This window comes from Narcine bancroftii, chromosome 1, assembly GCF_036971445.1.
Source record: "Narcine bancroftii isolate sNarBan1 chromosome 1, sNarBan1.hap1, whole genome shotgun sequence".
In the NCBI taxonomy this organism is placed as follows: Eukaryota; Metazoa; Chordata; class Chondrichthyes; order Torpediniformes; family Narcinidae; genus Narcine; species Narcine bancroftii.
In genome coordinates this window covers 195,823,715-195,839,754 of record NC_091469.1, presented here as the reverse complement: position 1 = coordinate 195,839,754, position 16,040 = coordinate 195,823,715, and the positions used below count along the sequence as shown (strand labels likewise).

The window sequence follows — 16,040 nt, the reverse complement described above, 5'->3', positions numbered from 1 at the left end:
TTTTTATTTTGTCAATGTCCAGGTAGAATCTGCTTTCTCTATTCCAGGTCCTAACTACTTACTGTGTATTTTTTAAAGACTTTTTTTCTTGTCACTTTTGGATCTTTTGCCAATTACCTTCTTTTTGTCTCCCCTAGTTTGGACACCTCAAATAATAGGAACATGTTATCATTTCATTCTATCCTTCATGATTTTAAATACTTCAATCAAATCTTCTCCCAACCTCTTTTTTTTTTGAGGAGAAAAAGTCAGTCTGTCCACATAATTCATGTCCTTTAACCCTGGAGTCTCTTGTGCAAATTTTCTAGAATTTTTATAGCATTGCAGCAAGAACTGGAGACAGTATTCTAGCTTTGAACCAACTAGTAATTTTGTAAAGAGGCACGGTGCGCAAGAGTGAAAAAGTTCATGTCTATGTGTATTAAACTCAAGGGTGCCATATGTATTTTTTTTTTAACTTCTTAACCTGCACTGCTGCTTTCAAGAAATTCTGGAGACATACCCTTGGATCTCTGTTCTTGATCCTCTTTTAGAATCTGGTTTGTATTGCCTGATCTCATTCTTCCATCCAAATATAACACCACTGTATTTGGGATTAAAATTCTCCTATCCCCTTTTTGCCATTCGCACCAGTTTTACTGTATGTGCTTGAAGTTGATTACCGATCTGCACATTTTAGTTTTGTATCATTTATTTATATATATATATATATATATGGATGTTTTTGTGTATACTCAAGTCTATTTCATTAATACATATTAAGAAAGAAAGCGAATGATCCTGCTACTGACCCCAGGGAAACATTATTATACCTCTCCCTCCAGTCCCAAAAGCAATACTTCTGTATCATTCTATTTTCTATTACTGAGCTAATTTTACATCCACATTTGCCATACCTCTAATTCCATAGTTATCATTCTTGACACCATTCTGTAGTCTTTGGTCTACTTGAATAAAATGGCCAATTAACGAGCAGAGGGCTTTTTTTTAAAGCTGTGAACCTACACTCATCAGAAAGTGACCTTCAAAAACATAATGGGGTGTAAATTGGGTGGCATGGACTCGTAGGGCTGAATTGGCCTGTTACAGTGCTGTATGTATAAATTAAAATTTAAAAATTTAAAGTAAATAGACAATTTACATATTCTGAGACAATAAACATTAAAATATCTTTACTCTCTCTTAGCTGGCCCTGCAGAGTTTTGATACTGTGCAGAAACTGGTCAAGGTAAGAGAATCACATTGGAAATGAGAACTGATAATTATCTTCAGATTAATTTTAAAATCTTCTTTCAAAGATCATGAATTCCACAATTAGGTTGTATGGAAATTAAGATGGAACACTTTAGAAAATTCCGGAGTCAGGAAAAGAGAAGCATCTATCATTCAGATGTAATTTGTTTACCTTATTTATCTCCACAAGGTTCATCTTTGCCCACTTTTATATTTTTATTAACATTTGTAAACAGGTTATATTTGAATCCAGTTAAAAATGTGAAATATGACTGGCTGGTATGATGAGAAAATCTGGTGCAGAAGTGTAAAAACATATTAAATCTCTGCACCTTTGCATTATTTTTCATGTACAGCCATCACCCAAAAACCTGGTTACACAGCTATCTTTGTTGATATATTATGATACAATAATTTGTCATGCCATTTTGTGTGAGTGTCTTATAATTCACGTGAGTTAATATTAAAATAAAACTAATTTAGTGTAGGCTCTATTCTGATTATTGTACAACATTGGTGTGACATACAAAACTATTTTATGTCCCCCTGATATCCAGTGGTATCTTGTCAAGCAGATTGTCAAAGTTTCAGTTTAAATGATTGGTATTTGCCTTAGCTTAATTCATTATTTTCCATCTTTCCATGTGTTAACTTAAAGCTGAGTCACTGTAGTCTTTTCTCAAAGAAAGGGCAGTTTATTTCTTCCAGTGTTCATGTTTTTGGTATTGTCCTTTAGATCTTTTGAGTACTTCCTTCAGCATCTTTATTTTATAATATATGATCAGAATTTTACCCCGTTTAACCAATGTTTGTGCAAATTTATCATATTGATTGTCTGTTGTAATCTATGCCACTATTTATAAAACCAGTGCCAATTAAATGAAGCTTTACAGATTGTACAGATTATTTGTTTTGCACAATACCATTGTTGAACAACTGCATCTTTTTTTTTAAACACACTGAATAGCCATTTATGTGGATTGTACCTGGAGTATTAATGGGAGGAGAAAAGCGAAAATCTGAGAAAGCCAGGTAGGTGTAGCAAGGTTGGTAAATCAGTAAATTAAATAAAACAAAACAACATCAGTTTGTCAAGTAAAGATGTTAATGGGAAATTTGTCACAACTAATCATAACTAATTCAAAAATTTGTGCTTTCTTGTTCCAGATTACGTAAAGGTATAAATATTCTTGTATCAACTCCAGGGCGATTGGTGGACCATATCAAAAACACAAAGAATATTTGTTTTAACCTTGTACAATGGCTGGTCATTGATGAAGCAGATAGGTAAGTGATCTAGTGCATGTGTTCACCAGTAGAGAGGGGTAAAAGGATGAGGAATTTTTGCATTAAACTAAAATAGTATTTGAAAATCTTTCTTATTATCACTATGTAAAATGTTTTTACTAAAATAAGAGTTAAGGGACCTAATTCAGTCTTTTGCCAGTATAACCTGATAACAATGAGTTTATTGTCAGATACCCAAGTAAAATGTACAAAGGCACCAAAATTCGTATTTGTTGAAGTCACGCAGACACACAAGATACACCAACTACAATACTATGCATTAAATTACCTCAAAATGCCAAGATGGAAAAAGGTATTAAATAAAATAAGACTGATAAATCTTCATTCACATTTGTGATTAGTGTAAGAAAAAAGTTTCAATAGGTCCAGTTACAGTAATCTGTTAAAAGTAATCTTTCAAGTTGCATTCTAAACAGTGTCTAAATCTTTCCGTAGAGTATAATATTAGCAGATAGCGGGAATGGTCTTCACATTGTTTCCCTTGATGGAGTTGTGAATATACTTCTGTAGGTATGTTTTACAACCACTAGGTGTCTCTATTTTACTGTGCAACTTCTGAGGTAAACATTTTTATGGAGGGGTGCTGTGGCAACTACTGGTAATTCTATCATTTAGAGTAAGCAAGTTGTAAACTAATTTTCACACCTCAGACTGGAAATTTCTGTATTTTAACACAGTCTGGTGTATTAGGAGTGTCTTTTGGCTCCATCTAGTATTATTATTTAATATCCCAGTGAAATCTCAGAAAGATATTTGTGTAGAGGAAAAAATAATTGTTATGTGTTATTTCTGTTAACAGGTTGCTGGACCTGGGTTTTGAGAAGGATATCACTGTGATTCTGAATGCCCTAAATGCAGCAAACTTGAAGCGACAAAATGTTCTTCTCTCTGCCACCCTAACAAACGGTGAGGTTTTGGTTCTTACTATATAAGTTTTAAAAACCGTAACCTGTGAGCCTTCTGTTGCATGGCCATCAAATTATCAACATGCAGCACTTGTATTGCCTCTAAGTCTAACTGAAGTTTAAACTTGACGTCTGTGAAGTTTAAATTTACTTTGTTCATTGTTGGTGCGTTATATTTTAGAACACCCAACCTACCTTCCAGAAGGGGCTTTGCCATTGCAATATTTCAAGGAAAAGACATGTTACAGTATGTTTCCCCTTATCTGAAATTTGGTTAACCGAAAAGTTCAATTATTTGAACTTTTTATCGGCAGCGACATGAAGTCACAAGTTGAAAAAAATATCACCTGTCGTGGTCATGTGGGGCTCTGACATGCTGTTAGTGATATTTTGAATCCAGTGGAGCTCTCATGTATTGTACAATGGCAAAAAAGGTCTGCAGATAGCACTGTCATTGTAAATGAAAAGGAGGAAGCATTTATGTTTATTTATAGAACAGAAAGATAAAAATTAAACATTATTTCATGCTTGAAAGGCCTTCTGTTGTTTTGTTGTTGTTTAACCACTGATACAAGTATTCTGATGCTACTGGCTGCTTAAAGCCATTATTCGGTTATCTGAAAAATCCAGTTAACTGAAAAACGTCTGGTCCCAAGCTTTTCAGATATGGGGAAATGTATGGTATTAGTACCTTCTGAAAGGCAATTAGAGGCAGGCAATAAATGCTGGGCTTGTAAGCAAACCTCCTATTCCGAGTCTTAATAGAAGTAAATATCAATCTTTGATAATGGAGAGAAAGAAAGGCTACTCTTTTCTGGTTTGGCACTTCCATGCATGATACTTTTATGGGATACATCCTTAATGTTGTACAGTGAAATCTATTAAAAGGTATTTGCAAGTCCTGGCATTTAGCATTTGAGTTGAAATTTTAAAGTAGAGTGCTGTTGTTCTTGATTTTTTTTTTTGTTCTCTTCAAACACTATGGCACACCACTATTCTGGAATAGTGCTTGACAGTTTATGTAATTGTACATTTAAAACAAATGTACAATGGATGGTATTTTGTTTACATCCACATGTTAAACACATCCACATGTTTAATTTTGTTGACCTCACCAAAGCCTTCGACACCGTGAGCAGGAAAGGGCTTTGGCAAATACTAGAGCGCATCGGATGTCCCCCAAAGTTCCTCAACATGATTATCCAACTGCACGAAAACCAACAAGGTCGGGTCAGATACAGCAATGAGCTCTCTGAACCCTTCTCCATTAACAATGGCGTGAAGCAAGGCTGTGTTCTCGCACCAACCCTCTTTTCAATCTTCTTCAGCATGATGCTGAACCAAGCCATGAAAGACCCCAACAATGAAGACGCTGTTTACATCCGGTACCGCACGGATGGCAGTCTCTTCAATCTGAGGCGCCTGCAAGCTCACACCAAGACACAAGAGAAACTTGTCCGTGAACTACTCTTTGCAGACGATGCCGCTTTAGTTGCCCATTCAGAGCCAGCTCTTCAGCGCTTGACGTCCTGCTTTGCGGAAACTGCCAAAATGTTTGGCCTGGAAGTCAGCCTGAAGAAAACTGAGGTCCTCCATCAGCCAGCTCCCCACCATGACTACCAGCCCCCCCACATCTCCATCGGGCACACAAAACTCAAAACGGTCAACCAGTTTACCTATCTCGGCTGCACCATTTCATCAGATGCAAGGATCGACGATGAGATAGACAACAGACTCTCCAAGGCAAATAGCGCCTTTGGAAGACTACACAAAAGAGTCTGGAAAAACAACCAACTGAAAAACCTCACAAAGATAAGCGTATACAGAGCCGTTGTCATACCCACACTCCTGTTCGGCTCCGAATCATGGGTCCTCTACCGGCACCACCTACGGCTCCTAGAACGCTTCCACCAGCGTTGTCTCCGCTCCATCCTCAACATCCATTGGAGCGCTTACATCCCTAACGTCGAAGTACTCGAGATGGCAGAGGTCGACAGCATCGAGTCCACGCTGCTGAAGATCCAGCTGCGCTGGATGGGTCACGTCTCCAGAATGGAGGACCATCGCCTTCCCAAGATCGTGTTATATGGCGAGCTCTCCATTGGCCACCGTGACAGAGGTGCACCAAAGAAAAGGTACAAGGACTGCCTAAAGAAATCTCTTGGTGCCTGCCACATTGACCACCGCCAGTGGGCTGATAACGCCTCAAACCGTGCATCTTGCCGCCTCACAGTTTGGCGGGCAGCAACCTCCTTTGAAGAAGACCGCAGAGCCCACCTCACTGACAAAAGGCAAAGGAGGAAAAACCCAACACCGAACCCCAACCAACCAATTTTCCCCTGCAACCGCTGCAATCGTGTCTGCCTGTCCCGCATCGGACTTGTCAGCCACAAACGAGCCTGCAGCTGACGTGGACTTTTTACCCCCTCCATAAATCTTCGTCCACGAAGCCAAGCCAAAGAGAAGACAATGGATGGTACAGTTGATGTAGTGGTTAGCGCAATGCCTTTACAGCGCCAGCAATTGGAACCGGGATTTGAATTCCACACTATCTGTAAGGAATTTGTATGTTCTCCCCATGTCTGCATGGGTTTCCCCCCCCCCACCCCCGGGGCCATGGTTTCCTCCCACTGTTTGAAACAATAGAGGTTGTAGGTTAATTGGGTGTAAATTGAGTGGCATGAACCCAAGGGCTGAAATGGCCTATTACTGTGCTTTATGTCTAAAAATTTTTTAAAAAGAAGAAACAGTAAGCATTTTCCTCTGCAACTGCTTTAAATGGTCTGTGTTTCTACCCTAGGAGTGAACCGATTGGCTGGAATCAGTTTAAATGACCCAGTTCATGTTAACCTCACAGAAAAACCACAGTCCAAGCCTTCATTAACAACAAAGAAAATGAAGAATGAGCAAGAGAATATCAAAGAAAATTCTAACATGTATTCAATTCCAGAACAGCTTCAACAATTTATGGTGCTCGTTCCCAGCAAACTGCGTCTGGTCACACTTTCAGCATTTATACTCCAAAAATTCAAAGTAAGAATGGTTTCAAAATATGTTGGTATTCTGGTTGTGTTATTGGAATAGTAATGCAGAGTGCATGTTTCACCATGACAGTTTGAGAATTTGAAATCCTTTGAAAGAGATTAAAATTAATAGGTATCTAATTAGTTGGGGTATCAAGGGTTATGGGGAAAAGGGCAGAAATTGGAACTAGATATGAGAATGGTTTAGCCCAGGGTGGAGAGGCAGAGCAGACACAATGGGCTAAATGTCCTATTTCTGTTCCTTGATCTTGTGAATTCAATTCAGTTTTCCAGTTTTGTCTACCTTAACACAACTAGTTAGAAATTTATTTCAATACATTTAATGTTATTGTTGACATTATTTATACAGAGCTTTAATGAAAACTTGCTCTTGCTTCTCAATATGGTCACAATTTATCGTGTTCTTTTTAGATTGAAAAGAAACAGAAAATGATCATATTTTTCTCCACTTGTGAGTCTGTGGAATTTCACTACAACCTTTTCACAAATGCCCTTACTTCGTATTCTGACAGCAAGGAGCTAAAACAATTACCTTTCTCAGCTTGTAAGACGCTGTTTCTGCGATTGCATGGGAACATGGAACAGGAGGTGAGTGTGCTGCTATTTGTGTGTTGTGGCTTGAAGAAACTGACACTTGACATTAGGAAATGATTTAACTTTTGCCTCTTTTGATTCCCCGCTATCCAACACCATTCAATAACCCTGGCACTTTCCACTACCTCTGCCTGTGTTACTCTTGGAACAGCTGCTAAGAGCCATGCAGAAGTACCATGGTTGCTTCTAATATTTATCACCCAGACTGCATGGGTGAGATCAGAAGCTCTCTGTGTGGGGAACTGCAGGGAAGAAGCATCATGGTAAAGCGTGTGATGTGCATCAGCAGGCTGCCAGACAGCCATTGGATCTCACTTAAATGGTTGCAGAAAATCCCCAGTTATTGAGACTTGCTGCTTGTTGGCTAGACTGTTAGAACTCTGCAGTGCATTGAGGTTTTCTCTCTATCTCTGGCAGGTGAAGAGAAACTTTGAGAGAGAAAGGATGTAAAATTTTCTTGCCCACAAAATAGGAAACTTTACACTTGAATTACATTGGTTATTTTCACCTGTGTAAAAGACTGGAGTATGCCTTTAAATTTAAACTCTGTGATAATTGAGGCACGCTTCTGCTTTCACCATGTTCCGAGTATGAAGGCTTTTAACAGCATATATAACATTATTAATGGGAAATCTGAAACATTTGATCATGAATGTAGCTAACTGTAGACATCCACATGTTTAATTTAAAAGTGGACATGTAATCAGCATTTAAAATCCTGAGATTTCCAATCTGGAAAATACTCCAAACCTTCATTGCATGAATCACACTTGTCCACCTCTGTGATTAACAAAGTTGATATAGTATGGAGGATGAATAATATTATTTATTTTCTTCAGGTAACAGAGATTTGGTCTGGCTGCTTTGATGTCCATTGCAGCTATTGTAGTTCATGAGTCAGAGCAGGCCGGGTTTTTAGGCCTCACACACCCTGACCAGCTGTTATCTAGCAAAGATTAAGTGGATGTGTGTCAGGGGAGGAATTTTAATGTTTATTACCCTGAGTATAATTAGTGCATTATGTCTTCAAATTAGAGCTTCAATGGAGCTAAATAGCATACCCCATATGGTACTGCTGAGTGGATGTACTGCTGCATTTCAGATACAGTGAGATTCCTCTTGCTGTCATTGTCTACTGTCACTTCCTGCTTACTAATCTTACTTCTCAATCTATCCCCATTACCTAAAAATATAGTTGTTCTTTCCATTCATGAGCTACTCTGTTCAATATTTTCACGGATGATAAAAACGCATGCTATTTTTTAATCTTAGTAGTCAGGTGGAGATGGGTTTGAGAGTCATATTCCCATAATTTAATGGGCTATTTGGTATCTGATGGTGATTTCAGTTTGGAAAGGCTGGTTCATTTCTATGGTTAAACAAAAAGATCACAAAGAATCAAAGTATCTATCATGAGTTATGGTGATTATCTTAGGAATGCCATGTTGTACACTGGTTATGGTAACAATCGGTTTCTGTCCTCTAACAGGCAAGGAAGCAAACTTTTTTGGAGTTTTCGCAATCAAACATGGGTGTCCTTCTTTGCACTGTAAGTACAGTAAAATCTCAGGTTCCTGGTGCCTACGGGGATTGCGGATGCCATATATGTAAATTTTACAGTTAACTGAGACACATTCATAGAAGGCCTAATTAAAACACCTGCATTAAGGATATCCCATATAAAAGACAGTACAAAATGTAAAGTAATTTGAAAAAAAATCTATTGTAGTCTTTAATTATATAAAGTTCAGGTAATTCCCAAAACCTACAAAATTTAAATTTGAACCCCAGTTGCTGGCGATGAAACAGCATTGCACTAACCATGCCATTGTCATAACTAACACCCACCCCTTCTGAACTTTTATAGATAAACCCTTTCTAAGATGATACTAATAAAGATAAAGACTCTTGCTAGGCAGGAATAGGGAGACATTTTAGGAGACTCGCCCCAGCAGCGGCGGCATCAACCAGCTCTTCATCCTGGGTGCTGCCATTTTATTCAAACACAACTTTATTGAAACAGCTGCTGAGGATGGAGCATGACCAGGGAATTCTGCTGGCTGAATGTTTGCGCCCATCTTCACAAAGGGGTTGTGTGTTGCTGAGGAGAATATTAACAATTTTAAACTTTTATTCTCCACTTTATTTATTTATTTAATCGCGCTGATTTTTTTTTCCCAGTTGGTTGGGTTGCTCGCTGCTTGAATTCTGGATACTGGGGATTTTATTGTGTAAATTTGAAAGGAGACTCAATTTAGGGAAAAGTTGGAATCTTTCTGGAAAGGGTATCCGGAAGTGGAACTCTATTGCCTATAGTTTACCACTTTAATTGACAAAGCTCTCAAAAGGACAAAAATGTTTAGTTCAGCAAAAGGGCAAATTTGTACTAATCAGGGCAGTCTGTACTCTGTCACCAAATAATGTAGTTTGTTAAGAGTAAAGTGTTTTTCAGACTATTTATTTTGCATCTTTCAGATATGTAAGCTTTACACAGAATTATAGCTGAAAAACTGATCAAACTTCAAAAATATGCGGCCAAAATTTGTGCATCTGATGGGTCTTCTCCCACTTTTTAAATCCACTTTTATCAGCATATTTTGCTATTCCTTTCTTAAATACATCCTCACTATTTGCCTCACATTATGCAGATAATAGCAGGAACTGTTCTCATTTTGATATTCTTGTATTTTTTTACAACATAAAAACAGGCCATTTGGCCTAGAAGTTTCTGCCAGCTCTCAAAGTGCTCCCAACTGTCCAATTTCCACCAATTCCCATTTCAATTTTGTCCTGATTTACAAGTCCATCAACTCCTTTATTCTCCTGCCACCCACCTACATGAGAAGAACCTTGCGGCACCCAATCACCTACCAACACATCTTTGGTCTGTAGAAAAAAAAACTGGAACACACTGGGGAAAACTGCGCAGTTACAGAAAAAATTGTAAACTCCACACCGATGGCAGCGGAGGTCAGAATCAAGGCCAGCTCCCTGGAGCTCTGCAACAGTGATTCTAACTCCTGTGCCATTGTACCATCCACCCTCCAGATAAGATTTTTTTTTAAATTTCATTTATGGCAGATGCTGACAAAGCTACATTTATTTTGCCAAGAACTTGGTGAGGGCCATAAATCTTAAAAGTTCACTGTATGTCGTCATGAAGGGGATTTGGATGAGATCATGCATTGGCCTGACTGGGTTGATTCCTTTCCATGGAGAAGCCACAATGAACCAATGTAAAGTTTTACCACAGGCTTCATTTAATTCTCCAGCAGAGAAGTTACCAGATTTATTGAAAAATAAAAATACAGCTTTTGTAGGAATTCTGAAATAAAATCCAAAATCTGGAAATACTCACCAGCTGAAGCAGAGTCCATGTAGAAAGAAACACATGACCATTTCAGTTGATGACATTTTATCAGAATTGTGAAAAGTTAAAACCAAATTTTAGATTTGCAGAGAAAGCAGGGAATGGGAGGAAGAACAAAAGGCATGGTCTTGTGTTCAGATGGATGAAGAGGAGGAAAGATGGAGTTTATTCTTCTGACTTCCCCCACCTCTACCTTCGTCCTCCTTCGACTTCCAGCTTAATTTTGAATTTTTGCCATTTTTCAGGAAAGATCGTCACCCTAAAGTGTAAACTTTATTTTGCTCTCTTGGCAATTTATTATTAAGCTGCTGATCATTTCCAGCATTAACTATTTTTATACCAGATTTATTAAATTTTGTTCTACAGTTTTGAAGCATTGGTTTTGTTCTCAGGTCAATATTTATTGTCAATGCATCTTTGGATGCCAATATAAAATAGTAAGGGTGAAATTTCCATGCAGGGGCCATTATAATTCTAATAACTGTAGATAAGGTAGTATTGAGGTATGGCAGAATCCTATTGCACTGAATGCCTGCTGCTTTTTTTAAAAATACAAAAAATTGATAGAAGAAAAGGGAAAATTTCTGATCTTTCATCATCTTAACCATTCATAAGATATGCTGTAGATAGGGTCCATGGATAAACTACATTACGAACACCAGTACAGACCAGATGGTGTTTTGGTATATAACCAGTCCCATAAAAGGGCGACACAGAGTATATGTGCTTGTTGGTAGTCCCTGAAAACAGGGACACAGAGTCTAAAAGTTTAAATTAGGCAGCCCAAAGAATTTGTAACTTTTTCCAAAAATGTGCAAAATAGGGTTGATAGAGTACAAGATTTATGTGCCATGTGTGGTCAAACAAAAACATTTTGGTGTTGAACTATTTTTGTTTAGGACTTCGATTTGTAACTAAATAATGGCAATTTGTATGCACACGTTGATATTATCAGCAAGAGCTTATTGCTGGGTGTCCTGGTTTAGTGCTTCTGTTGAACAATTGGATTTGAAGAAAAGGGTATGTGATAGCCATCAGTAGTACAAAGCCTTGTTCTTTGTAGACCTTTTTATTTTACCTACAAACTTCAGCCATTTAATCAGCTGGTTACCACATGCAAAAGTGACAACACAAACCTGCTGCTTCTCTTGCTGCCATGGAAATAATTGCTCAGATTTAGAATAGCATTTTATTTTAAATCTTGTAATTTTGCAATGAATTTATTTTTCACATGAATAGATTGGCCAGGGAATGTTAACAAAGATAGAAAACCACTGCAAATTTGATTGAAAAGCAATGGATGTACACAGAAGATCATTCAATATCCAAAAAAAGGATGTGATGCTCATACTTTTAAACATGGGCCCAGCATCAGAATTATTTAAATAAAATCCAAAATACGCCTAAAGCAAAATTTATTTCCAAGAGTAATAATGAAGATGGCAGTAATTAACTGAACTTCAATTAATAGTTAAATGTGTGTAAATTCTATTTATTTATTTTAAAAAAAACCAAATTGACAAGTGTTTGTTTGCCTTGCTATGTGAAAATATTTGGTTTCTGATATGCTGTAAATTGGTAAAGTAGGTTATCCACCCATTTTTAGAATGTACCACAAGTTAAAATAATAATTACTCATGTCCACTTCTTTTTGCTGACTGATATCAGCTGTCTATTTGAATTGACACACTACAGTCACCCTTGTATTCAAATTCAAAGGTTGGTGCCATACAAAAGGGAGCACTTGCCCACCACTTCTTTGCTAATCCATCTCACGCAACGTCGACTCCTGCCAGCTGATTAGGGTGGCCATTTCCAAATTTCCAAAAAGGAGAACCTGCAGGGTTGATGTCAGCACGTGTAATGGGGGCATTGGGATAACTGTGGGGGTGGGGAGGGCACAATAACTTATTTGGGGGGGAGCCATGCCTGCGAATACTTCCCCTTGGTGCCAGCCCTGAAGACATGGTTATAGGTTATATTAACCTCTGACCATGTCCTCAGGGCCAGCACCAAGGGAGAGCATTTGGGGGCATTGCTCCCCCAAATGAGTTATTGTGCCTGCTGTTCTGTTTCGTGCTTCCTGCTCCTTGTTTGTCTGGAGGCCTGAGCACTGATACGGGTGTATCGCTGCTGTTCTGTTTCCTGCTGCCTGCTCTTTGTTTGTCTGGAGGCCCGAACACTGAGGCAGGCCTGGTGTTGCTGTTCTGTTTCCTGCTGCCTGGCCCTTACCCGTTTGGAGGCCTGAGGACTGATACGGGTGTATCGCTGCTGTTCTGTTTCCTGCTGCCTGCTCTTTGTTTGTCTGGAGGCCCGAACACTGAGGCAGACCTGGTGTTGCTGTTCTGTTTCCTGCTGCCTGGCCCTTGCCTGTTTGGAGGCCTGAGGACTGATACGGGTGTATCGCTGCTGTTCTGTTTCCTGCTGCCTGCTCTTTGTTTGTCTGGAGGCCCGAACACTGAGGCAGGCCTGGTGTTGCTGTTCTGTTTCCTGCTGCCTGCTCTTTGTTTGTCTGGAGGCCCGAACACTGAGGCAGGCCTGGTGTTGCTGTTCTGTTTCCTGCTGCCTGCTCTTTGTTTGTCTGGAGGCCCGAACACTGAGGCAGGCCTGGTGTTGCTGTTCTGTTTCCTGCTGCCTGGCCCTTGCCCGTTTGGAGGCCTGAGGACTGATACGGGTGTATCGCTGCTGTTCTGTTTCCTGCTGCCTGCTCCTTTGTCTGGAAACCTCAACAGTGAGGCGAGACTGATGTTCCTCTGCTGTCTAACTCTGCAGGCTCGTGAAGAGCTTCTGCCAATGTTGCTTCATTTTTTGGGGGGCCCATATTGAAATAGGTTTGGCCACTTGTTTTTATTCTGAATGTAGATTAATGCACAGCACTGTAACTAATTGAGGTTGTGCAAGTTCAATTTTTTAAAAACTTTTGAACTTCATATGACCGTAAAGGTTCTCAGCCTTTTTCTTTCCACCAACATACCACTTTAAGTATTCCCTATGCTATTGGTGCTCTGTGATTAGTAAGGGATTGCTTAACGTGGTCTGTGAGTAGAAAGGGAAGGTTGAAAATCACTGCTCTAGACCCAATTGTTACTGAAATATTTTGCTTGAGAAAATTGTCATTGGTCCATTTCCTTTGGAGTTATGAAACCATGCACATAACGAGTCAATTAGGTATGATTAAAAAGGTGGTTTTCAAATGTTTTCTTCCCACCCACATACCACCTAAGCAATCCTTTACTAATCACAGAGTGCCCATGGCCTAGGGAATGTTAGTGGAAAGAAAAAGATTGATAACCACTGGGTTAAATTCAAAGTGGTTATGATATTCAGCATCAAATGTTACCACAATTATAGTAAATGGTAATGGAAGTCAGTGCATGTAAACACTTGTTTAATAAACAGTAATACGGTGCAAGCTGGTCAAAAAACACTTTTGAAATTCATATCACCTTAAAGGTTAAATTCAATGGTCATGACATTCAGCAGCAAATGTTACCCCTACTGAACCTCCTTGGAGATTTCTAGAGTGCTCCTTATTGATTTGCATGGAGAACAGACACAAAAAAAAGATAATACAACACACACACTCATAAAAAGTATATTTTTTTATAAAATTTAAACCGCATTGCAAAAACAATAAATGCAAACAGATGGTCTCCTTAGTTATTAAATAAAAATTCTTACATGAATTTTTTTTTTTGCCAGTATAAATCCAGAAAAATCCTGGCCATTTCAACATAAATCAGCATATTACATGCGTCCGTACAGTATAAATAAAAAAACTGAAAGAAATGAATATGGAGCCTCACTCACCCACCTTCAAAGCCCACCACTACTCCACTCGATGTCAACGACCTAACGGAAATACTGCCGATCATGCCAGAACTACGCACCTGCGCTAAACTTTCCCCTGTCTGGGGACCCACTGCGCAAGCACCAACTGGCCCCAGTAAACTAACCCACTGTGCATCCGGTGGCCAGCCCCAGTACTCCAATCCATCGCTCATCTGCCAGCTGGCACTCGCGCAAGCATGCAAGAAGAAACATGGCCACGCATGGCCTATGGACCCCAGGATGCCACATTTAAGCCCCCCCCCCTGCCCTTTCTGCCCCACACCCCAAAATGGAGGACAAATTAATGTCCTGCTCGAGGTGGCACTGGACGGAGGACAGAGTGCTCAAAAGCCAGACTGGCCTAAAAACAGACGCTTGGCCACCCTGCACCTGATCCTTTTGCCACTCATCCACACTAGGATAGTTTACAGAAGCCAATTCATCTATCAATGTTTCTGAGGGCTGAGGGGGGAAACTGGAGCACCCAGGGAAGACTCGCACATTGACAGGGAGAATGTAGAAAGTCCACACAGACAGCACGGGAAGTTGAGACCAAACCGAGATGAATGGAGTTGGATGGCAGCAGCATTATCCGCTGCATCACTGGGCAGCAGGTAGATAGACATGGGTCTCAACCACATTTTATTATGATTTGCAATTTTCCATAGTAGTTCTTTTCAAAGTTCCAGGTAAATGTAAAATAGGTGCTAAAATTTTGTGTGTGTGTGTGTGAATCTTCTTTATTTAAATGATACAAAAACAGGATTTCATTTTAAAATGAGGGTACATGAACTCTTTTCCTCCCATTCCACATGCTAGTACAGCGGGCCATTTATTTCCAGCAACCACGCAGGAGAAAAGCAGACTTGTTCCCTAGTCAATAGCTGTGCAAATAATCTGCTTGCTATGAGACACATGGTGGCAACCTAGTGACCTACCCTTATGGGAAAGTTGCAGGCCTTTGCTTGGCCTCCTGACACAGCATGACTTGCATCAAAAACTCAGCAGAATAATGAGATTTTATTTACACGCTCTTCTCCAAAGCAAGTACTGTTACAAGTTGTACATTTAAGAAAATGGTGTATTCATTTCTTTCCATTCTGTTACTACTCTGTGATTTGTTTTGAACCGACTGTGCTCGAATAATAGAGACAGGTGTTTTTTTTTGTCCACTAAGCTAAAAATGACCAGGCTGCTGCTGTCAGGTATTAATCTGAGCCGTGTGTTGGATTGTTGTGGCTCTCTTTGGTATTGCTCAGGCTTCAGAAGGTGGGGTTCTGCACTCCAAAGGTGGCAGATGCTGATCTCTAAACGTGTGAATCTTGACTATTTCCACTCACAGAAAAAGTGTAAATTACAGCTATCGGGAGTAATTAGCGCTGATAAACCCTTCCGAGCTCATCCTGTTTGTAATGACGCACTCTGAACTGTTCTTTGATGGCAAGCTGTCACCAAAGAAAAATAACCAAGCAAAGGACATCAGGTTTTTCTGTGTGGGCTTTTATTTTGACACTTCCAGTTTCAACCAAGGTAATATATTTGTTGCAAAATTTTCAAGTATTGAAATAATTAGTTTTCTCCAAAGTAAAGTGAAATATACAACTTGGAAATAAAAGCGACAGAGAGATAATCCTCTGCCTAATATGCAATGTTTATCATTTTTCTTTAACCTTCATCATATTGATTCAAATGTGTATTTATTACCCAACATATTCTAAAATTTGCATTAATGTGCACATATTTAAAACTTCCTGT

General features: G+C 39.2%; 1 protein-coding gene across 2 annotated transcripts in view; it reads left to right on the top strand.

Moving 5' to 3' along the window:
• The window catches only part of ddx31 (DEAD (Asp-Glu-Ala-Asp) box polypeptide 31), a 106,867-nt gene that overhangs the window by 28,212 nt on the left and 62,615 nt on the right, over window positions 1-16,040 (top strand). For both annotated transcript variants that reach the window (XM_069887180.1, XM_069887189.1), the window contains exons 8-14: window positions 1,187-1,228; window positions 2,201-2,265; window positions 2,401-2,520; window positions 3,341-3,447; window positions 6,247-6,479; window positions 6,902-7,078; window positions 8,574-8,633. In XM_069887180.1, the coding sequence (XP_069743281.1) occupies window positions 1,187-1,228; window positions 2,201-2,265; window positions 2,401-2,520; window positions 3,341-3,447; window positions 6,247-6,479; window positions 6,902-7,078; window positions 8,574-8,633 (804 nt within the window). The remainder of the gene's footprint in view (window positions 1-1,186; window positions 1,229-2,200; window positions 2,266-2,400; window positions 2,521-3,340; window positions 3,448-6,246; window positions 6,480-6,901; window positions 7,079-8,573; window positions 8,634-16,040) is intronic.